The sequence below is a fragment of the Balaenoptera ricei genome, chromosome 17 (assembly GCF_028023285.1).
Source record: "Balaenoptera ricei isolate mBalRic1 chromosome 17, mBalRic1.hap2, whole genome shotgun sequence".
NCBI classification, from domain to species: Eukaryota; Metazoa; Chordata; class Mammalia; order Artiodactyla; family Balaenopteridae; genus Balaenoptera; species Balaenoptera ricei.
In genome coordinates this window covers 10,138,675-10,163,354 of record NC_082655.1, presented here as the reverse complement: position 1 = coordinate 10,163,354, position 24,680 = coordinate 10,138,675, and the positions used below count along the sequence as shown (strand labels likewise).

Below are 24,680 nucleotides of genomic sequence, written 5' to 3'. Positions count from 1 at the left end.
AATTATAATCCAGTATAAAATAAGAATTTTTTTAAAAAAGGAGGAGGAGAAGGAGGAAGAAGTAAACAAAAAACCCTGTATGTGTATACAGTTTTTATACACAAACCCTTCATCCACTGATGATAAAAACAGTAGAGGCCATTTGAAAAATTCAATAAAGCAAGAGGAGAAATAGCATCAAGCACTTGAGAAGAGCATTTTAGTTTCTGATGCCTTCTCATTGAGTTTCTACGAGGCAGGTCATCTGTGCTGTTCACCATGTCTTGTACCGCAATATCCAAACACATATTAGGATTATACTTTCCTATATATTTCATGTTATTTTTAGCCAATAAAATGTGAGAAGTGATATGGATCATTTCTGGGCAGAAGTTTTAAAAGCCTGATCAACCACACTCCTTTTTCTTTTTTTTCTGTGTCCAGCCTCAGTCGAGGACACTTGGTGATGAGGCCTTCTTAACCACGGTTCCTGAATGAGGATTATGTAGAGTGGTACCCTGCCATTCCCTCAACCATCTCATAATGGACAGGAAACGTGAGTGAAAACTGAATCTTTGCTGTTTTAAGCCAATGAGATTTGGGGGGATGTTTGTTACGTCAGCATAACCAGGACCATCCTGACTGGTACAATCATCATTCCCAATCTACATCATTCTCATTATATGAGCATCACTATAGTAGAGGGTGTAATATGGACTCTAATGCCAGACTACCTGAGTTTATGTCTTGCTCTGCCACTTACTAGCTGCATGACCTTAGGCATGTTACTTAACTTCTGTCTATAAAATGGGAGCGATAATAGCATTGTCAGGGTTAAGTGAATAAAGATATGTAGAGAGTTGAGAATAGTCTCTGGCACATACTAAGGACTACTTGGTTGCTTATCACATATGAAGGAACTGCAGGAAAGTTAACCTATTTTCTTGTGGCCACATAGCTGGTAAGCATGATTCTAAGACTAAACTGGGGCTGCTGTTTTTTAAACCTCATACTCCTTGCAACGTAGACATTGTATGTGGTGTGTGATTCTGGGCAAATAGCTTAATCTTATCCAGAGTTTCAATGGTTGTAGAATAAAGCTCTAGCTGATTGTTTCACTTACAGAGCCTTTGTGAGCCCCAAAGGAGATAATGGATGTTAAAGTGCTTTGCCAACTAATTGTGAGGGTCTATTAAACAGCACACCATGCTAATGACATTAGGCAATTAACATTATACAGGGAAGGCACTGGAACATCTTAATGAAAAGACATTTAGATTTTTTATTTTCTTCTACAAAACAAAAATCATAAGAAGACAAACTTTTTCACTGCACTGTTTTTGTTGTGTCTGGGATTTGACTTAATAAAAGAGAAGAATGAAATTACGGAGAAGTAATGAATAATTTACAGACAGCGATCCTCTTTGGAAAGGCCACCCAGCGGTTGCATGGAACTACGAACACATTCCATGTGTTTCAAGATCAGTTCTTGAGGGGGGAGGGGGCCTTTGAGCATTCTTGAAGCTAAAATGGAGGGAATTCTGCTCTGAGTTACAGGTCCTTTTCAATTTTTCCAAAGTAGACCCCCACCGATGTTTTGCTGTGCCTCATCAGTCGCAAGTAAAGAAAAAAAAAATGCCTATAGATCACTCGCCTTATAAACATCTGCACCTGCTCTTTTTCTCCACAAACTCTGAGCTTCTGGAGGGCAGGCGTACCATCTTTCATTTCCACATGCCCACACTTAGCACAGCGCTTAGCACATAGTGCTCAGAAGTGTTTGTTGAATTCATGGACAAAGCTCAAAACCTTTCTTGCTCTATAGCCCCTTGTTGTCCCAAGATGCTTCTAAGAGTCCCAGGGGAACCACGGAGGTGTGTTTGGCCCTGCCAGTTGGGGAGTGGGGAGACCCTCTACATCTTCCCCTTTCAATTAAAGCAGCTTTGCTCTCATCTGTTTTCATGGAGGGCTTCTAGCTAAGATTTCTTTTAAATAAAGACTCCACTTAATAGTTATTATTATTTTTTGTAGCTCTAGATCAAGCTGGGTACCAATAATGCAACAGTTTACCAGCATAAGAGTGAAGATGTCATTTCCTTTAATTGAACTATTAAAGATGAGTGTTTGGTATATGATAAAAAATGAAGAACCTTAGAAATGTTCTTTCAGTTGAAATGCTTCAAATGGTTCATTTTTAAGCCAATTAACCAATCCATCGATGGTGCTGGAGAAATGACAGCCATCATTGATCTGTAGATTAGACTTTCTCCACCCGTTAAATAAATGGATGAGTAGAGAGACAAACTTCAGCAGAGTAGCAGATTGGTACTGTGGGTGAAGTAATTCCAACTCCTCAGCTTTGGGAGCAGAGACTGGAGTTCTAATGCTGCATCTACCCCTTGTTGGCTGTGGAAACTGGAGCAAAGGAAGTAAATTCCCCTCTGTAAAATGGGAATGATATGGGCTTCTCAAAGCAAGTGACTCTCAACACCACCAAGGGGCATGGAGTCTGCATTAAAGCAGGCCTGGATGTGAAGTTAGGTATCTCAACTTACTACCTGTGGGCCTCATGCTAGTTGCATTAGTCTCTGAGTCCCAGTTTTCTTAGGTGCAATGGGAAAGAGAACTAGGTTTTTGCAGAGTTGTTAGGATAGTTTATAAAATCATGTATATAAAGCACTTAACCTGGTGCAGTTTGAACACTCAAAAATAGTGGCTACTACTAATTTTTGTTAGTAATTAACAAAATTAACAATTTGTAATTATACAACTATATACAGGTTGAACCAGACCAAAAAAAAATTATGAATTGATCACACTACCCTTTCCTGCTAAAATTGTGCCTGCATTTGCTCTATTTACATCTAAATAGCTTCAACCAACCCATTTCATATACCAACTGGGCAGTTCCTAGACATATATTGGTTCAAAAAGGATGAACTAATTTACAGTGTAGTAAGAACTGAGTGATTGGTCCTCAGCTCCCTAGATGAAACAGTGCCCTTGGACACTCTGGGAAAAATGGAAAAACAAGGGAGTTAGTTATGGAGGTCAACTAGGGTCACTGTGCAGGGTGTTCTGTGCAAGTGTCAAGTCTTATCTTTACAATAACCCTGGGTACCATTACCAGTACCATTTTACAAATTAGGAAGCTGAGTTCCAAGAAGTTCCTTTCTTTAGGTCACACACATAGAGGTGGAATAGCTGGAATTTCATCCCAGGTGTGTGAGCCTAAATGTAGTGGTCCGTTTCTTCTACCCTGAATGGTTTATTTTGAAAAAGGAGCCATGCTTAGGGGTACATGAACCACTGGGGTTTGATCTGGCTCTGCCCAATAGATGGATGACACAGTCTCTGCCAGCTAATTCCAAAAGTCAGCAGACTTATAGCAAGCTCCCTTCTGTAGATTCCAGAGTTCACTGAGGGTACCTCAGGGGTCACTCACTGTTGGGGTGGGAGCTGCCAGCATGGTGGCCATGGAGCCCGACTTTGCCTTCAACCATGATCTATCCTATAGCCTTTACTGGACTTCAGAGTCAGCCTGCCTTACAAACCATGGGGCCCATCTGCTTCTAAAAAGTTGGAAAGCTACCGTGTCTTATCCTAGCATGGAGGTTGCAGTTTCACAAAGTACTTCATTCTGATGTCCACAACAGTTCTGATAGGTAGATACCTATCAGCATTATAAATTTCCATTTTACAGATGAGGCAACTGAGGCTCCAAGAGAGTTAAGATGTAACTATTATCTCTTCTGTGTTGGCCTTTTATCTTCATAAAAGATCTCATTTCATTCTCACCCTATGCTACATGTACAGTCCATTTATCTCATTTGTTCATTTATTCAACAAGCATCTCTTGAAGTCCTCAGCAGATATAAGCAGGGAACCAAACAGACAAATCAGAAAATCAGTTCCTGTATTTATGGAGATTGCATTAGGATGGTTTCCCCCCATTTTACAGCTAAGGAGGCTGGAGCGGAGAGAGGTTAAGTCACTCGCTCAAGGTCAGGAAGTAATGGGTCCTGATCGGCCCTCACAATGCCGGGCTGCAAGCTGAGAGCTCTTTGGACACTTTCCTGCTGCTTGCACTCCCTTCAGCACCATCCTCCTGCTTCTGGGGGTGGAAAGGTAACGGGAAAACCTGGAGCAGGATTCCTGTTCAGAAGCAGTGTGGACTGCATGAGAGAAAAGCGAGAGAAGCAATCCATCCACCCATTTCCCACACTGAGCTCTATGTCTTTCTCTCTCTGTAAAAGTAGAGTTTTGAAAAACTAAGGTTGCCCTAAATGGTGTGTGTGTGTGTGTGTGTGTGTTCGTACTCTGCAATGCGTACTTCTTTAAACTCACAAGCATATTCTCATGCCATTGAATATTAATGTAAATCATGGTACTTAACGGTTACCCATTTCCCTATTTTGTAATATGCAAAACTTTACCTAACCAGTTCCCTGCCTTTAGACATTTAGGGAGTCAGATGAGCATGTCTCAGGGTCTTTGCCCTGCTGCTTAGGCTGCGTGTCATTGGCCGGAAGTTATCTATCCTATCAGAGTTTCAAGTTCTTCGTCTGAAAATTGGGGAAAGTAACAGTATTTTCCTCTCAGGGCTGTGGTCAGGATTAGGTGAGGCGAGTCAGGAAGGTTATTTAGTATAGTGTCTGGCACACGGTGAGCATTCAATCAACATTAGCTTTATCAGCTATTGTTACCAGATAGCTCCAGTCTTCACCGTTGTAAATAATTTTGCAAAAAGAATACTTGTTCATGTGGAAGACAACTCTGATGCACTTCAAAGAGAAGTGCAGCCTTATGGATGCCGTTGTCAGTGACTTTTCAGAACAAGGTGAGAAAGGGGGTTTGAGGAGGAAAGAGAGAGAGAGAGAGAAGCAAGGGAGAGAGGGAGACAAAGAACAAAAAAGAACTACAGGAGGGAGAAAGAAGGAGGAACAGATGCGGCGAGGCATGCAGGGGGCTTGGGCACTCTTGCCTCCGGTGAGGAAAGCAAAATAACTCCTGCTTTTCATTCCTGGTCCTGCCATGTTGCTTGGCTGGGCAACCCCGTCACAAGGATTAAGACCTTTGTTCCAATTAGCCATCAGGGACAAGCCAGTTCCTGCTTGACATTCTGGTGTCATTCCATGCCTTTTTAGCAACTGTGCTGAAAAGACCGGGCTCTGTAATTTTCATTAAGATTCATCAAGGGAGCCTTCGGAGATTATTAATAAAGATACTGCATATAACACAGCCCACCGTCCGCTCTAGTGTCTCCTCAGCTATCAAGTCTTTCCAAAATAGAGCCAGGGCGTGTGAAGAGGAGCCACCTGGAGCCACTTTTCAATCTACGTAATGGAACTATTATCTAAGCCTATTTTAATTAATTAAATTTTATGAACAGACAGCCATGAGATGCTATTAAATGCTTTATTAGAAATAAAGTTATATTCAATCACTTTTCTTTTGCCATTCATCTAGCTAATACCATGTTTCTAAAATCAAGTATTTTTTTTTTGATGGAATAAATTTACTAAGAGGCTTGATTAAGGCTTATGATCTTGTTACTGTCAGAAGTTTACTGACTTTTCTTCCCTCTCAATGTCAGTTCTGCTAACTTATTAAGGATGTATGTGAGACCTCCTAGGCTATACTTTGATCCTTTGGGTATCAATGGCAGATTTCAGGCATCAGAAACAACTGCAGAAATCTGGAGCTAGGAGGTAGGATGCCATAACTGTTAAGACCAATAGCTTTGGCATCAGATGGTTCTGGATTGGTGCCCTTATTCTGCCACCGACTAGCTGTGTGATTTCGGGCAATTACCCAAACTCCGTAAGCTCCAGTTTCCTCATTGGTAAAGTAGGAGCCTAATTCCAGAGCTTAGTCAGGATGTACCCATATAGCTATACTGGTTGTTTTTGGTTAACATCCATTCTGATTGGCTTCCCTGGCCTATTCTGATTAGTCCAGGCTTTAGCCATACTAGTTGTTCAATATTTTGCTCTCCACCCCTGCCTAACTCCCAGGATTGTTATAAGGACTAAATGAGCTAATGTATGTAAAACCCTTATCTCAGTTGATGGCATATAGTAGGTGTTCATTAAACCCTAGTTATTGTTATTATTATTTTACTAGAATAGAAGCCCTAAGAAATGAATAGCTTTCTGTAACTTAACTGAGTCAAATTTTCCAGTGTCCAGTCTCAGCCCTAATTGCAAGATTCTATTAAAAATGTTTCTAGGGTGATAACATGCATGCTATCTACTTAAATTTTCAAAAGAACACTCTGAATTTGGGATCTTATGATTCCCATTTCACAGAAGAGGCCATGTAGGCTCTGAGAAGTTAAGTCACATTCATCCACAGCCACACACCTAATAATGGGAAGAAGCAGGAACCAGGTTACGTCTGCTGACTGCAGGTCAAGGTCATTCAGTACATTCCCTTTAAGTCATCTCATAGTGCTATAGTCACTCTTTCAAGGAACCATTGCTGTGATCACATCCAGCAACAAACTCTATCTTTAATAAAGTGGAACCCTGTCCAAAATACTTAAGAGTATTACAAATTGATAAGGTAAGTTTACTATAATGATAAATATTTGATTTAATTTAAACTTCTGTGTCACATATGGTGTCTTGGGGGACTCGGGGTCTCAGCTTTGGAGGATTATAACCTTTTCCTATTTCACAGCTACTGCTCTATTTCAGGTCCTTAGTTCTCTTTACTGGACTGTTACAAAAATATCTCCCAGCCAGTTTCCTTCCCCTTGGCCTCTGATTTCTCTCATCCAGAGTCAACTGGAGAGACAGTTATCCATCTCCATGGTTACCTTCCTCAACCCAGATCAGAACATGACACTTCCCCACTTCAAGTGTCAGCGACTTCCCATTGCCTGAGGGATGAAGCCCCAGTATGTCTTACAAGGTCACCAACTGTCTGTGCACTAACTCCATTGACTGAATTTAGAATTGTAGGGATCACCAAGGCCTGCTTCAAATCCTTAACACACACACATATATATGCACAAACATACACATGCACACACAAGTATAGACACATAGGTGCTCACATACTGATGCATATCTACACATCTGCACGCAAGCACACGCACAAACACACATACACACCATACACATATACATATGTACACACATATACACAGCACATATATATACACAGCACACACGTACACACACACAATACATATACATAAGCATATGAGACGCTAAGGCTGCTGCAGCCACCAGGAAGCCTGTGTGCGAGCACAGGTCACTATCCACACCTCCCCTCCCGGGAGCCTGTGCAGCCCGCCACTGCCAGCTTCCCGTGATCCAGGGACAACTTCCCCGGGAGAATGCACGGTGCGCCTCAGGCTGGTGCAACATCACGCCGGCCTCTGCCACTGCAGGCTCGCCCTGCATTCCATACCCCTCCCTCCCTCCAGCCTCAGTGAATCAGTTGCTCCTTTCACCCCATCCTGTCTGGGCACAAAAAAAGCCTGAGGGTGACCTACACACAGAGGCGGGGCCAAATCCAAAGCTGAACCCCGGGAGATGTGCGAACAAAGAAGAGAAAGGGAAGTCTCTCCCAGCAGTCTCAGGAGCAGCGGATTAAATCTCCACAGTCAACTTGATGTACCTGCATCTGTGCAATACCTGAATAGACAACGAATCATCCCAAATTGAGGAGGTGGACTTTGGGAGCAACTGTAGACTTGGGGTTTGCTTTCTGCATCTCATTTGTTTCTGGTTTTATGTTTATTTTAGTTTAGTATTTAGAGCATATTATCATTGGTAGATTTGTTTATTGATTTGGTTGCTCTCTTCCTTTTTTTAATATATATATATTTTGCTTTTTCTCTTTTTGTGAGTGTGTATGTGTATGCTTCTTTGTGTGATTTTGTCTGTATAGCTTTGCTTTTGTCCTAGGGTTCTGTCTGTCTGTTTTTTGTTTGGTTTTTTTTTAGTATAGTTTTTAGTGCTTGTTATCATTGGTGGATTTGTTTTTTGGTTTGGTTGCTCTCTTCTTTCTGTCTCTTTTTTTTTTACTACTTTTTAATTTTTTCATTTGTAATAATTAAAAAAATTTTGATTTAAATAACTATTTTATTTTTTTCTTTCTTTCTTTCTTTTTTCCCCTCCCTTTTCTTCTGAGCTGTGCAGCTGACAGGGTCTTGGTGCTCCGGCCGGGTGTCAGGCCTGAGCCTCTGAGGTGGGAGAGCTGAGTTCAGGACATTGGTCCACCAGAGACCTCCCGGCTCCACGTAATACCAAACGGTGAGAGCTCGCCCAGAGCTCTCCATCTCAATGCTAAGACCCAGCTGCACTCAACAACCAGCAAGCTACAGTGCTGGACACCCTACGCCAAACAACTAGCAAGACAGGAACACAACCCCACCCATTAGCAGAGAGGCTGCCTAAAATCATAATAAGGTCACAGACACCCTAAAACACACCACCAGATGCAGTCCTGCCCACCAGAAAGACAAGATCCAGCCTCATCCACCAGAACACAGGCACCAGTCCCCTCCACCAGAAAGCCTACACAACCCACTGAACCAACCTTAGCCACTGGGGGCAGACACCAAAAACAACGGGAACTATGAACCTGCAGCCTGCAAAAAGGTGACCCCAAACACAGTAAGTGAAGCAAAATGAGAAGATGGAGAAATACACAGCAGATGAAGGAGCAAGGTAAAAACCCACTAGACCAAACAAATGAAGAGGAAATAGGCAGTCTACCTGAAAAAGAATTCAGAGTCATGATAGTAAAGATGATCCAAAATCTTGGATATAGAATAGAGAAAATACAAGAAACGTTTAACAAAGAACTAGAAGAACAAAAGAGCAAACAAACAATCATGAACAACACAGTAAATGAAATTAAAAATTCTCTAGAAGGAATCAATAGCAGAATAACTGAGCAGAAGAATGGCTAGGTGACCTGGAAGATAAAATGATGGAAATAACTACTGCAGAACAGAACAGAGAAAAAAGAATGAAAAGAATTGAGGACAGTCTCAGAGACCTCTGGGACAGCATTAAACACACCAACATTCGAATTATAGGGGTCCCAGAAGAAGAAGAGAAAAAAAAAGGGACTGAGAAAATATTGGAAGAGATTATAGTTGAAAACTTCCCTAATATGGGAAAGGAAATAGTCAATCAAGCCCAGAGAGTGCAGAGAGTCCTATACGGGATAAATCCAAGGATAAACATGCCAAGACACATATTAATCAAACTATCAAAAATTAAATACAAAGAAACAATATTAAAAGCAGCAAGGGAAAAGCAACAAATAACATACAAGGGAATCCCCATAAGGTTAACAGCTGATCTTTCAGCAGAAACTCAACAAGCCAGAAGGGAGGGGCAGGACATATTTGAAGTGATGAAAGGAAAAAACCTACAACCAAGATGACTCTACCCAGCAAGGATCTCATTCAGATTTGATGGAGAAATTTAAACCTTTACAGACAAGCAAAAGCTAAGCCAATTCAGCACCACCAAACCAGCTTTACAACAAATGCTAAAGGAACTTCTCTAAGCAGGAAACACAAGAGGAGGAAAAGACCTACAATAACAAACCCAAAACAATTAAGAAAATGGTAATAGGAGCATACATATCGATAACTACCTTAAACAAAAATGGATTAAATGCTCCAACCAAAAGACACAGACTGGCTGAATGGATACAAAAACAAGACCCATATATATGTCTGAAGACCCACTTCAGACCTAGGGACAGATACAGACTGAAAGTGAGGGGATGGAAAAAGATATTCCATGCAAATGTAAATCAAAAGAAAGCTGGAGTAGCAATTCTCATATCAGACAAAATAGACTTTAAAATAAAGACTATTACAAGAGACAAAGAAGGACACTACATAATGATCAAGGGATCAATCCAAGAAGAAGATATAACAATTGTAAATATTTATGAACCTAACAAAGGAGCACCTCAATACATAAGGAGAATGCTATCAGCCATAAAAGGGGAAATCGACGTAACACAATCATAGTAGGGGACTTTAACACCCCACTTTCACCAATGGACAGATCAACCAAAATGAAAATAAATAAGGAAACACAAGCTTTAAATGACACATTAAACAAGATGGACTTCATTGATATTCATAGGACATTGCATCCAAAAACAACAGAATACACTTCTCAAGTGCTCATGGAATATTCTCCAGGATAGATCATATCTTGAGTCAGAAATCAAGCCTTGGTTACTTTAAGAAAATTGAAATTGTACCACAATTCTATGAGACTAGATATCAAAATACAAACACATGGAGGCTAAACAATACACTACTAAATAACCAAGAGATTACTGAAGAAATCAAAGAGGAAATCAAAAAATACCTAGAAACAAACCTAGGGGCAGGACAGGAATAAAGACGCAGACGTAGATAATGGACTTGAGGACATGAGGAGGGGGAAGCGTAAGCTGGGACAAAGTGAGAGAGTGGCATGGACATATATACACTACCAAATGTAAAACAGATAGCTAGTAGGAAGCAGCCGCATAGCACAGGGAGATCAGCTCAGTGCTTTGTGACCACCTAGAGGGGTGGGATAGGGAGGCTGGGAGGGAGATGCAAGAGGGAGGAGTTATGGGGGTATATGTCTATATATAGCTGATTCACTTTGTTATACAGCAGAAACTAACACACAACTGTAGAGCAATTATACTCGAATAAAGATGTTAAAAAAAAGTTGTTATAAAAAAAAAAAAGGACCACCGTGGAGATACTCAGACAGGGAAAACTGTTCCCTTATGTTTGTACTTCTGTCTTGCCTCTTGCTCCCTCGTGAAGCCTTCCAATGCTCTAAGCAGCAGCAGCTAATCTCAGCCTTTCCTGATTCCACACTCCGTCCCCACTTGTCTGTGATTGGAGGAGAATCTCTATCACATATTTGGAGCGATCAGTGAATAAGGTCCCAGGGTCATTTAGACTACTGGTTTGCCATTTGTGCAAGAATTACAAATCTTACCCAAACAAGGAGCCTACTGTATCTGCTTGGATCCCGATGCCATCTCACCATCAGAGCACCAGTCTCTCACTGCCGGTCTGTACTCTGGGAACTGGTAATGGGTTTCATACTCTTTGAGGAAATGCCAGGGACAAGGAGAAACCCTGACAAGGTAGAGGCAATACCTCAATACGGATGCATCTCTGATGACAAATACACAGAGTTTCCATCAAGTCTGGGGACACCATTCAATAAATGGTTTATTGACATTGTATTACAATATATGCAATATGATGTTATGTATGGTTCCAGACTTTATGGCTTCTTTGGAGTTTTCCAGTTGGAACAAGTGCCTTTGGGGCTGACTACAAAATTTCATTGTGTGTAATGGTAGTTGGTTAAGATTTTTGACTTTTTGGTAAAGCAATGTAACTGGGATTCTCTTATACACACAGTGAGGTGCAAATACCGTCTGCTGGTAATTCCTCAGAGTGTAATATTACTTGACAGTAAGAGTAGAAACTCTAGAAGTCTGAGCCAATTGCAACCAAGGCTTGCCTAATTCCACAGTTCTTGTTTATTTCTCTGCACCATGGTTTGTTGGTAACTGGAAGAATTCATGCTGGACCTCAAATCACCTACATTATAATCAAGGAGTTGTTTGAGTATTAATAGACTCTGACTCATGCAGTTAAAAAATACCCTCCTGAATTGTTTTATTCTAAGGAAGCAAAAGCAGCATTTAATAAACTAACAAGAGAAAGCCCTTGAATCACTTCAACCCACCCAAATCTCACTGTCCCACTCCAAAACTTCAGAAAGGAGACTTTAAATTGGTTAAAATGGTCAGGAGGGATAAGATCCTCTCTACAAAGATAAATGGTAATGTTCTAAGAATCTTAAAGCATTTTGATAATCAATGTTTATTTCTTCTGCAATGCCATCTCTGCAGCATATCTTCTGCTTAAGTTCAAGATGGGAACTCCTATGGAAAGTCTGTGGATGAATGGATAAAAAAGATATTCTCTCTTCCTCCCTTCCTCCCTTCCTCCCTTCCTCCCTTCCTCCCTTCCTCCCTTCCTTCCTCCCTTCCTTCCTTTCCTTCCTTCCTTTCTTTCTCCCTCTCTTTTTCTCTACACACACACACACACACACACACACACACACACACACACAGAGACCCACACACTGGAATATTATTCAGCCTTAAAAAAGAGGAAATCCTGCAATCGGCGGCAATATGGATGAATGTGGAGGACATTATGCTCAGTGGAATAAGCCAGACAGAGAAAGACAAATACTCTATGGTATCACTTATATGTGGAATCTAAAAAAAAAGTTGCACTGATAGAAACAGAGTAGAAAGGTGGTCGTCAGGGGCTAGGATTGGGGTAGGGAAAAGGGGAACTGTTGGCCATGGGGTACAAACTTTCATTTTAAGATGAATAGGTTCTGAGGTTCTAATGTAAACATGGTGACTGTAGTTAATAACACTTATCGTATACTTGAAATTTGCCGAGAGTAGGTCTTAAGCATTCTCGTCAAAAAAAAGATAACTACGTGAGGTGACGGATGTGTTCATTAACTTGATTGTGATAATCATTTAAAAATGTGTAAGTATATCAAATTATCACATTGTGCACTTTAAATATATACAATTTTATTTGTCAATTATATCTTAACAAAAATTTAGAGAAAGAAAGAAAGAAAGGAAAGTTTTGCTGCTTAAACTTGATTTTGACATGGTTGGTAAATCACAGACTTTCAGAGGCTTCAGAACAGGTCTAGTCCAACTTCCTCATTTCATAGACAAGCCTCCGAGTAATATCTCTAATGGGCACCTACAGACAAGAGAAGGACCCCTGAGTGACCTATTCATCACTGTATTTCCAGGGCTTAACACAGTGTCTGACACATGGTAGAACTCAACAAATTATTTGTTGACTGACCCACACTGATTGACTGACAGAATAGCGTTCGCATATCTCGTCAGCTGTAGAGTTGGTACAAGGCATTGGGTCCTCTGGGTGTCGGTCTCACTGTCTCCCTTGAAACCAGTCAACATATTATCACAATTCATCTTAGTTTTCAGGGCAAGACTCTCAAGTGTCCAAATTAACAGCAAGAAGCACCTGCAGCCTTTTGCATCTACCAAAGGCTGATCAAAAGGGAACTCTGGGTGGGAGTGGTGGGCTACTTTTCCACGGTCCCTACTGGGGGAAACATCTGCATCTCTGTAAAAGAGGGGGCAACAGCAGAGTGGACATTTCCAGTCTCTCTCCACCTGCCTACTTGGTCTTAGGGATGGTTACGGTTGGATTTTCATCATATACCTCATGGCAAAGCACCTCACTGCCTTGATCAGGCCCTGGTTGTGGGTAAGTTCCAGAGGTGGGACCCTGAGGGCCCACCCGGGGGGCATATCTGCCCACCCAGAGTGTGATTTCAGGCTCAGTATTGAAATGACCAGTGTCACTTCAATGGAACAGGATCATATTTAGGAAAAGGGCTTCTGTGCCCTCTTCTTAACTAGGGGACTTCACAGCATTTCCCAATGTCAGCAGACCTCTGCCTGAAACCTGAATAAAGTCAGGGATCTGTCAGCAAGTAGAAGGGTCAGGCACACTGTGTTGGCTGTGGCCACGTTCTAGAAAGGGAGCCTCCAACTCCTTAGATTCCTCTTGCCTGTTCCTGGATTGGTCTTGGGAACCAGCAGGCAAGTTGAGCCTACAGTGCAGGGTGTGTGTTTGGGGGGGAGCGGAGCAGGGCTTGTTGTCCTGGCTGACCTTGAATCCAGACTGACACACCCGAGCATCACATGGACGCCTGATAGACCACACTACCAAGGTGTGAGTGCACGAGGAGAGTCTTGTGGTCTGTTTCCAACAGTGCTCTTCTTCCCTTATAAGATGAAGACATAATCCATGGAGATTTCTGCCCACGTGTCCGCTGTTTACTCCCTTTGTTGTGGTTGTGGGAAGATGTGATGCTTGGAAGATCTGAAAACATTTTGGAACCTTGAGGGGAGCTTTGGCAATACTGAGCTTCTGTCCCAAAGCCATAAACAGTCTAGCTCCAAAGTCCTGGACCGCAATAACTCATCCCCCTTTGATTCAGCCTCTATTTGTCAGCTACACTCACCAAAGCCAAAAGCACTTGCCACACCCCCGTGAAGACACCCAGGTTGCCCTTCAGTGATTCCTGTCGGCCTTAGGATAAAATGCAACCCCTTAACACGGCTGAGGAGGTCCTGCAGGTTCTGGATGCTCCTAGGGTGCCGTCTACCTGTCACCACCATTTCCACCCCAGGCTCCACCAGCTGCCACTACAGCACATCCCGAAGCCTGCACATGGCCACCTATCTTCCAAGCGCTCCATTCCACCTCCAGGAGCTAATGTCTTACTTTTCAGGTAACAGCTTAGACATCTGTACTCTGGAAAGTTTTCTCCAGCACCCCAGATTGCACTAACTGTTGCTTCTCTATCGCCCCCGAGCACCCTGGTTTGATTCATCTCAGAGCGTATTGTACCACATTGGAATCGTCTATGCATTTATCCTTCCCACCACACTGTCATCTCCCTGAAGGCAAGCACTATGCTTATCACGTTCCCTGCTATATCCCCACAAGGACATTGGTCATACAAATGTGTTGCACAAATAATTGAAAGGGAGGTATAACTAGAACATAATGAAGCTAGCGGTTCCTAAGGGAGAACTAATGGGTATACAGTCTTCATGAAATAAGTCAAAGAGCTCCACCTTTCAACATACACGTGATCGACCGCAAAGGATAGATGGGGTGGTTTTGGTCTTTCCCATCAAGCACATCGAAGGCTCAGGTATCAGGGAGAAGGTCCCAAATTACCTGATGGTTTTGATCATGCTGAGGCCCATTTCAACGCAGCAGTGGGCGTGGTCCTGGCGGGGCTCAGGAAGTCCCGAAACGCAGTAGTAGCAGTCTCCCAGGATTTTAATGCGAAGGCAGTGATGCTCCTGAAAGGAACAAGGTGGGAGAGGGAAGGACTGAGTCAGCAGGCAGGTGAGTGCTTCCGAAAGCCTTGGGAAAGAGGGGAGCCGGGTCAGCAGGTCTGCACCTCGGGATCAGGGGCTTCTACCTTTGAAATGTGCTGCTATTTTCTTCCCAGGAAATTGGAGGGGGGAGTTGAAGGGCTCAGTGGTGGAATGGAGTCGTGGAAAAACACTGGATTTTGAGTTTGACAGATACAGGGCCATATCCCAACTCTGCCACGTAGTGGCTTTCTGATCTTAACCCCCTATGGAACACTGAACTTCCCAGTCCTGCTCCCACTGATGCATTTCTTCTCAGGACATGTCTCTGGATTAACAGTTTATATCAGTTGCTAGCTCAACAATAAGCACTTAAAAAAATAAATCACTTAGGGACACCAACTGTTCCAACTCTATATAAAGTCCTTTCCCAACGACGGTACTGGTACCTTAAGAAGAGAGGCTGACTGTGTCTTTTTTTTTTTTTTAAAGGAATTCCTATTTATTTATTTATTTATTTATTTATGGCTGTGTTGGGTCTTCGTTTCTGTGCGAGGGCTTTCTCCAGTTGCGGCGAGCGGGGGCCACTCTTCATCGCGGTGCGCAGGCCTCTTACTACCGTGGCCTCTCTTGTTGCAGAGCACAAGCTCCAGACGCGCAGGCTCAGTAGTTGTGGCTCACAGGCCTAGTTGCTCCGTGGCATGTGGGATCTTCCCAGACCAGGGCTCGAACCCGTGTCCCCTGCATTGGCAGGCGGATTCTCAACCACTGAGCCACCAGGGAAGCCCTGACTGGGTCTTATACATACTTGTATTCATTTACTGATTCACACGCTTGCTCATTGATAAAAACATCAGGTGAGCATCTATCATAAAGCAAGCATTGTCCCTGACACAAAGATGATTAAAACAACCCCTATGATATATTAAACAGAATGCACCCTCATAAGAACCTGGAGGTAGGTACAATTTTTATCCTGATCACTTCACCAGTGAGAAGCAGGACACACCTGTTTGTTTGGTGGATTCACAATCTTGAAGACATGATCCTTACAAAGTTTCAAAGAGCAACAGGCACCTAGGAAATGGTGCATACTTTCATATTGGATGGGAATAGGCTGGATTTTGCAGGTTATAGAGGAACGGGAACTTGGGGCGGTAGAGCATAGGGGCTAAGAGCACTGGCTGAGGAGTCCCATTGCAGATCAAATCCTAGACCCCCCACCCCATCCTCACTGTGTGTTTTTAGGTAAATTACTTAAGCTCTGAGCCTCCGTTGCCTCATCCATAAAATGGGGATAAGAATAGGACCTCACTGTGATTGTAAAGATGCAGGAAGATGAGGCATGTGAAGGCTTAGTATAGGGTCCAGCAGATGGGGCGCTAAATTAATGTCGCCCGTCTCTATGATGATGACTTGGACTCCTGTCCTCGTTCTTTCACATTTCTATCTGTGACACAGGCAGATTCTCTCTAGGTCTCCTTGGGTAGATGGTTGGGATGGAATGACTCTGAGATGTCTTCTAGATTTGAAGCCCTAGGTGCCTGTGTGTCTATGGCTTTGTGGGTTAGGGGCTCTCCTTGGGAAACCAGAGTCCAAGGGCAGGAGGAGGGGAGTTGCAGACAGAAAGGGGCTTACTGAGATGCCAGCAGCACAGTGGATGCCCTGGTTCTGCCAAGTTATAAGGCGCCATGCTGGTTTCCTAATCTGATCAGGGGTTGGGACATCATGTTTGGGTAACAAGTGAACTCACTTTCCCAATAAAAAACAAATATCAGACAGGGAAAAGAGAATCAGAACTGGCTCTGGTGTTTCCCTGTCTGGATCAGATCTCCAGGGCCTTGCCAACCTTCCCAAATGGGCACAGATGCGATCTTCAGAACGCTGATAGCAGGCACAGCTATCCCACGGTTATTTTTAGGAGTGTGTGGTTCCTATCTATTGGCTGCTTCAATGCAACTAATTTTGTAAGAGAGCAAAAAGGGAAGCTCAAGACCTTCACTTGTTTCTTCTAAGACGCTCTAGACTGTTATGGCCAGAATGGAACTAGGGAGACCTGACCCACTGGTCCTGGCAGTTTGCAGATTTGTGGAGTCCATAGGACAGTTATAAAAAAAACCCCAGAAGGCCCAAGGCACTGCTCTAGAGTTCAATTTTGTGTTTTGCCAAGGAAGTATGAAAAGTCCATCAACATACAAAAATAACAACCAGACTACCCAACTATCCCCATCACTTTATAAAAGAAAGGGCATTTTTAACACCAAAAAAGTAAAAAGACATATTCTTGGAATAAAGGAAAGTTCCTGGCACTAAATGAAATGAATGATAAAAACTCAATACATTGCAGTGTGTGTATGTATATATATATATATATATATATATATATATATATATATATATATATATAAATACACACACAATTGCTGTACATATTTATACTACATATACTGCTGTATATATATATGTTGTGTATATGTGTATATATTACAGCAATGTAGTGAGTTTTTATATGCATATACATATGTATCTCGCATGTGGCCACAAGTTAAAACTTCCTAACATTTGTTTGCAAAGGAGCAAATCCCTTATTCTGATTCTGCAGTGGAGAACACTGAGGCTGGGAGGTAGGGGTGGGTGACTTCAATCAGCCACACTTTGCCTTCAGATGGTCTCTGGGGCAGAGCCTGCTGTGACTCGGGCTGTTGGTAGCCTGGTCAGCAGAGAGATCTGCCTCCCTGTTGACAATGGGGAGGGGGGAGGGAAAGGGTAGAGCAGGAAATACTTTGGTCTAAGAATCAGACCTCCGCATTCTAGTCAAATTTACCAGCTGTTTCACCTTCGACAAGTCACCGAAGCCACTGATATGTGGGTTTCAATTCCCCATATGTGACGCATGTCAAAATGGTCCCCTTGCCCTTAATACATAACTAAGTAAGCATGGCCATCAACTAGCAATGCCAGTGACAGCTAACCTGAAAATAGTCTTCTCCACATTTAATGCTATGCCTTATCTTTTCTCCTTTGAGTCTCACAATAACCCTGAACATGGCAGACCATGTTTTTAGATATGAAAATTTCAGTGTAAGAGAGATGGAAAACCTCCCATACCACAGAGCAGCTGGCTTAAAAAGTAATGGATATGGATTATACATGATATTCAGAAGCTCCACATCAGTGATTTTTCCATGCAAACAGAGGTGAAAACATTTTGGAAAACTTTAGGGAAAGGCAGTTGTATTTACTGAGCAAATACTATGTGCCAGGCTATGTGTTAAAGGCATTATATTGATCTTGTTTAGTCTTTACGACCACATTCTGAGTCATGTGCCACTTCACAGATGGCTTAAGGAAGTGAAGGTCACACAGCAAGTGAGAGACAGAAGTGGAATTCACAGCATGTCTGTTTGACTTTGGGACTCCATGCTCTTTCTTTACAAAACTGCAGAAATTATGGCAGAGTCCAGAATGGTAGATCTCCTGACAAAAATGTATTTTGGAAGGAGATCTGTAAAATAGTTCATTACCCTTTGGAAGGTGAAGATGTTTGTAACCCAGGGTCCATTTTTCTTCTAAACAAAAGGTGAAGCTGGCAGCCTCCTTGAAAAACTGTGGGCCCTATATAAATGGTATGTTTATATGCATATGTGTATATATACCAATCATGTATGTATGTATAAATATAAATATAAATATGAAAGGCCTGTCTTCTCATCTGCCAAGTTCTGTCAATTTGCAGACACATTTTTCTGATCAATTCCCGTGAGCTGTCAGACGATTTAACAGTAATATCCAAGCAACTTCTTTTTACCAGAAACCGCTTTGAAAAACTCACATTAAAAAAGCCAGGTTGCTTTGAAAAAAGATACTGAAAAAGAAAAATAAAGTAGGGTGAGGGTCTTGTAAATTTTATCGAGTTAGTCTTAATATAATCCTTTTCCTCCCATCTTGATGGCTTTGATATGATAAAAATCTTGGGAAAAAATCCAGAGAATTTATGAAACCATGTATGCACATAACACTGAGGAGATACAGGCACCAAATTATCAAAGATGGTTATATCTTTGAGGAGGGGTAAGATTACAGGGATACATACTTTCTCTATTGTTTCTATCTTTGATGTTTGAATTTTACATAATGGACAAGTATTGCTTTAGTAATCAGAAAAAAAAATGAAAAGAAAAAAACCTCTCAGAACAAAAACATTAGTGCTACGAATGCACTTAAAAAAGTTATATTAGAAATCATGACAATTTTTATAGTACTTTATCTAATTGTAATTATACAAATTAACACATGAATATATTGTCTTAGTAAAAATGAAACTGTAGATAAGTCTCCTTTAGTAGTCTCTCCCCCTCAGACACACCACACCCTGGAAACCTGGTCCCCTTTCCCCTCTTGAGAGGCTGTTATGCATTAATATATACATTTCTATGTTTATATATATGCACCATTTTTCATGTTCTTTAGCCATAAATTGATCATACTATGTTTATAGATCTGAGACATGCTTTATCATGCAACAACATGTCTTGAAATTCTTTCTATGTCGGTACAGAAATAGCTATCTCATTCTTTAAAATCTGTTGATTAGCTTTCCATAGTGTTGGAATTGTTCCTTGTAACAATAATTTAGGTTGCTTCCCGTTTTGTCAGCAATGTGAAACAAGGCTTAAGATGTAATGATGTTGATTTTAAAGCCTTGATAATAGCATACATATTTTTCATTCCTAATTTGTTAGGGAGAGGAGTAGGTAGGGACTACTTTATTTACTTATTTATTTTTTTAATAAATTTATTTATTTAATTTATTTATTTTTGGGTCTTCGTTGCTGCGTGTGGGCTTTATCTAGTTGTCGTGAGCGGGGGCTCCTCTTCGTTGCAGTGTGCGGGCTTCTCATTGCAGTGGCTTCTCTTGTTGCGGAGCACAGGCTCTAGGCACGCAGGCTTCAGTAGTTGTGGCTCACGGGCTCAGTAGTTGTGGCTCGTGGGCTTAGTTGCTCCGCGGCATGTGGGATCTTCCCAGACCAGGGATTGAACCCGTGTCCCCTGCATTGGCAGGCGGATTCTTAACCACTGCACCACCAGGGAAGTCCAGGACTACTTTATTTTTTTAAAAAAAGATCAAAGATTAAAAGTTACTAGAGTTTGCCAAGGGCACTAGAAAGGGTCAAAAACACTCTGCTTTGAGCAGCCACAAGGGCACTGAGGAATTCAACCACACTAAGAGGATCTTTAATAGAAGGCTTTGAAGTTTTTGCCTGCATCATAATAATGCAGTGGATAAATGGGAAGGCTCACTGGATGATATTTACATGGGAAGTGGGTTCTGTCAGATGTACGACATAATGAAAATCTAAAGCAAATAATTATGGCAAGGCAGACACAGATCATTATAAAGCCACAGAATTTTGACGCTAAAAGATAACAGGGGCTTCTCTGGTGGCGCAGTGGTTGAGAATCTGCCTGCCAATGCAGGGGACATGGGTTCGAGCCCTGGTCTGGGAAGATCCCACGTGCCGCGGAGCGACTAGGCCCGTGAGCCACAACTACTGAGCCTGCGCGTCTGGAGCCTGTGCTCCGCAACAAGAGAGGCCGCGATAGTGAGAGGCCCGCGCACCGCGATGAAGGGTGGCCCCCACTTGCCGCAACTAGAGAAAGCCCTCGCACAGAAACGAAGACCCAACACAGCCATAAATAAATACATAAATAAATAAATAAAATAAAATAAAAAAAGATATCAGAAAAGGCAAGTGCAATCCCCTTTTACACAGAAGCAAAGTCTGTGACCCACTTGGTTAAGTGATTTGCCTAAGGTTGGGGGCAAAAACATTTAAAGTAGGTTTTCTCATTCCAAGGTGAGTAGAATTGTTTTCACTGGCAGAGTTTCTCAAGCTTTTCCACAGAAGCCCTCTAGAGTAGAACAGACTGATGCACCTGGGGTGGGTGGGTGGTGGATGGGGTAGGGGGTAGAGTGGGAGTTACGGAGTACTTATGGGTGCTGAGTACTTATTTTGAGCCAGTCTCTGTGTATTGTTTCATTTACCCTTCATTATAATTCTGATAGGAAAACTCAGACTCAGAGAGGGGATTTGTACAGTTAATTGAAGTCCAGCCCATAGTTGAAGTCCTAGAAATCTAAATCTTCAAGTTGGCTGGCATGAACGGCAACACATCTCTGACATCTTGCTCCATCCCCTAAAGTGCCTGGGGCACTGCTTAGTGGTCAGGAGTGATCACCTGGTCTCAGATGGTCTGAATCACAGATGCACCACCTACCAGGGGTTCTGGGCAGATCATTTTACTTCTTTGAGTTTCAGTCACTTGTTCTGTAAAATGGGAACAATAAAGAACCTCTCCTGTAGGTTTGTTTTAAGAACTAAATTAGGTAATCCAGGGCAAATATGCAGTCTAGTGCATAATGTACACCAGGCAGTTTATGAATGTTAAATATGATCAAATTAATAATAGTTTTACTCCCTCACTTACATGTGTTTAGTTTGATTTTTTTCTTTAAATCTTTCAGTAAGACTCCTTCTCCAGAAGATGGACTATATAGCTTCTTGCACCCACTGGGGCTCGATGAGCTGTGTACCCCCATCTCACTCCCTGTCCCCCACCATGTACACTGTAACCAGGGCAAAGAGCCCGGGCTACAGGACCAAGTCCACGTTCCTTAAAATGTCACATGGTGCCCTCCAGACTTGTTTCTCCTTTCCTCTTCAAGCTTACTTCTCACTGCAATCTCCCATGCCCTTTACGCTCCAGCAATCTTGAGCTCCTTATAGCTCCCCAAATAAGCAGCACATTTCCACATTTTCACACTTTCCTGCCTTTGCATCATGGCTCAGCCTGGAAGGCTCTTCATTGTCTAATTTGATGCCGGGACAGCTCCTGCTCGTGTTCACACCCCCTTGCATGTAGCCTCTTGTCTTCATGGTGCTACACTGCCGCCCTCCTCACCCCAAGCACTGACTGTTCCTTCTTTCGTCCACCAGGACTTCTGTGCCTATTGCTTGCACCACACTGTCCTGCGAATTTTACGGACTTGTCTTTCTCCCTTAGGAAACTCTGAGGGCAGGGACTGGTTTTGTCTTGCCAGAGCCCTGCACGGTTCCTGGCACCTAGTAAGTACACAATAAGTGTTGCCTGAACAACTTGGATTACATTTTACATAACAACCCTTTCTCTGAGTCAATGGGGATTACTGTGACACCAGAAACTGACCTTGATCACATCTCTCAGTTCTCTTTGGAGGGTCATTTTTGTTCACCTTAGTATCTCTGAGCAGAAATATTTAGAACCAGAATGTAACGTAGAATAACTATGTGTAACTGGCACCAACCGCCCTTGAGGCAACAATAAGAAGAAATGGTGTACATTCTTCCCCACCTTCAAATTCCAAGTCCTTCAGGTTAATCCAACCTTTCTAACAGGAGGAGACTTCAGTGTCCACCTCTTCTTCTGCTCACGTCAGTCTCCTATTCAATAGTTGCTCAGTAGCTACAGATTACAATGCAGGGTCCTTGGCAGGTCCTTGCTTATTTTTCTAGCCTCACCTCTACCACTCCCTACCTTGAATTCTCCTTTCAGCAGTGCTAAATCTCTTCTGGTTCTCTACACATAGAGCATGTTAATTTTTGTTCTCATACGATGACCTTCCCTGCCTTCTTCACCTCAATTATACACCTAACTGGTGTACAATTTTTATACAATAAAATTTACCCTTTTGATAATTGTGTACAGTCATACTCACCTATAGAGCAACCGGACCACTCCCCAAATCCCCTCACCCTATGCTCTGTGCAATCAGTCCACTGCCTCCACCCCTTATCCCTCCTGACAATCACTTATATCTTTCCTGTCCCTACAGTTTTTGTCTTTTCTAGAATGTCTTACAAATGGAATCATAAAGTGTCTAGCCTTTTGTGTCCAGCTTCTTTCACTTGTCATATTGCAGTTGAGATTCACTGATGTTGTTACATGTACTGGTGATTTATCCCTTTTGATTGCTGAATGGTATTCTATTTGTTTTCTCCTTTTTAAGACCCAGCCTAAGAATCACTTTCTCCCGGAAGTCTTCTCTGATCCAAGGGTTATATGTTGTTTCTGTGTTCCCATAGCACTCTAGACTTCCCTTCATCATGGCACATAGCACATTGTACATTGATGACTTTTTTAGGTATCCATGACTAGACTTAGCTCTAAGGGGGAAGGTGTGTTTTAGTTATTTCCATATTCCCAACACAACACCTACTAGGTGCTCAGATGCAAGTGTGAATGGATCTCTGTTGGAGTGAGGCAGCCTTAAAATAGGACATTTTGATAACCTAACAATGAACTCCCACTGATGGGGTCTCATTAAACTCTCACGACAGCCTGTGAAATTGACACTAGTATACACCCTTTACAAAGTAGGAAGTTAAGTCATGCCAATTTGAACCCCAAACCCACTCTAAAATATAGCATGACAATGACATTCCTCTGTAATTTGAGTGGCTTGAGGACTAGGAATTTGTGTTTTGGTGGCAAATGTTCATCTCCTTTAACCTGTTCTATATTTTAGCTCTGGTCAAGCCAGCAGAAAAAGAAAGGTAGTGTCTTGTTGGCTAAAAACAAAGCTCTTAAGTCAAACAAAATGGTGGCGGGATGGGCCAGTAGCTCACTGGTCCTTGAGAAGAGACTAATTCATTCCAGATGGCCGCGGTTGGCTGGGAAACTGCAGGCAGTCATTCCTGCATGAAGCAACACTGAGGCTGCAGCTGGATGGTGCCTGGCCACAGCAGGTGGAAATGGAAAGCAGATTAAAAAGGACTTTGGTTTAATTGTCACTCAGCCAGCTGTCTCTCAGCTAGGAAAATCTGACAAACCTCCCGTCCGAGACCTGTAAATAACTAACATCAGTCCCCAGAATGCGCGAGGGTCAGGGATCCGTGTCTGGGGTCACGATGCGGAATGACATTGTGATGAAGGCTGAGTCCCTCTCTTCCCTAGTTCCGCATGCAGTCCCTCACTCCTGCGAAGACTAGGAGGCGATTAAATTCAACTCACATGGGCCAGTCGATCAAATCTGGCAAAGAGCTCGTTGAGCATCCTGACCAGCTCCTGGGCAGACAAGGTCGTGGAGAGGTTGGTAAATCCTTTAACATCTGCAAAAAGAATACTAGACAACAGGGAAGGGATGGGGTGGGGAGAAAGCACATTAATATTTTAATCTATCCTGGGAGACACATCACCATTCAAACAAACCAACTGTGGTCTGAGATTTTAGCTCTCCTTGCCACGGGAGTCTCAAGGAATGCCTCAGTGTTTAACAAACATCTCAGCAGGGAGCCCACCCAGGGGTTCAGGAAGGACAAACAGGCAACGGAAAGCCCTTCTTCCTGTGCAGGGCTGTGGAGTGTGGGCAATGCAAACAACCCAAAAGGGAATTTTTCACTAGGAACAGATCAATTTATTGTGGAAAGCAAAATGAAGCATTATGAATTCTCTCTATATTTTCACAATGAACAGCAAAGCAGACGTCATGAGCACAGAGCAAAATGGACACGGGGACAAAAGAATGCAAAACCTCATTATCTTCAGCCCAATGACACACATATACTCTACCCAAAACTTCAGGCAAATAGAGTCAGGCATTTTGCAAAAATTGTGGGAATAGGTAGCAAGCCTGGGAGACCTTAGGCAGAATAATTAATTATCTGAAACGCCCATTT

At 42.4% G+C, this 24,680-nt stretch overlaps 1 protein-coding gene across 3 annotated transcripts in view; it reads right to left on the bottom strand.

Annotated features, from left to right (window-relative positions):
- Nucleotides 1–24,680, bottom strand: part of ADCY8 (adenylate cyclase 8) — a 229,091-nt gene that overhangs the window by 117,932 nt on the left and 86,479 nt on the right. For all 3 annotated transcript variants that reach the window (XM_059901676.1, XM_059901677.1, XM_059901678.1), the window contains exons 4-5: nucleotides 24,016–24,127; nucleotides 14,822–14,949 (exon numbers count right to left, since the gene is read on the bottom strand). In XM_059901676.1, the coding sequence (XP_059757659.1) occupies nucleotides 14,822–14,949; nucleotides 24,016–24,127 (240 nt within the window). The remainder of the gene's footprint in view (nucleotides 1–14,821; nucleotides 14,950–24,015; nucleotides 24,128–24,680) is intronic.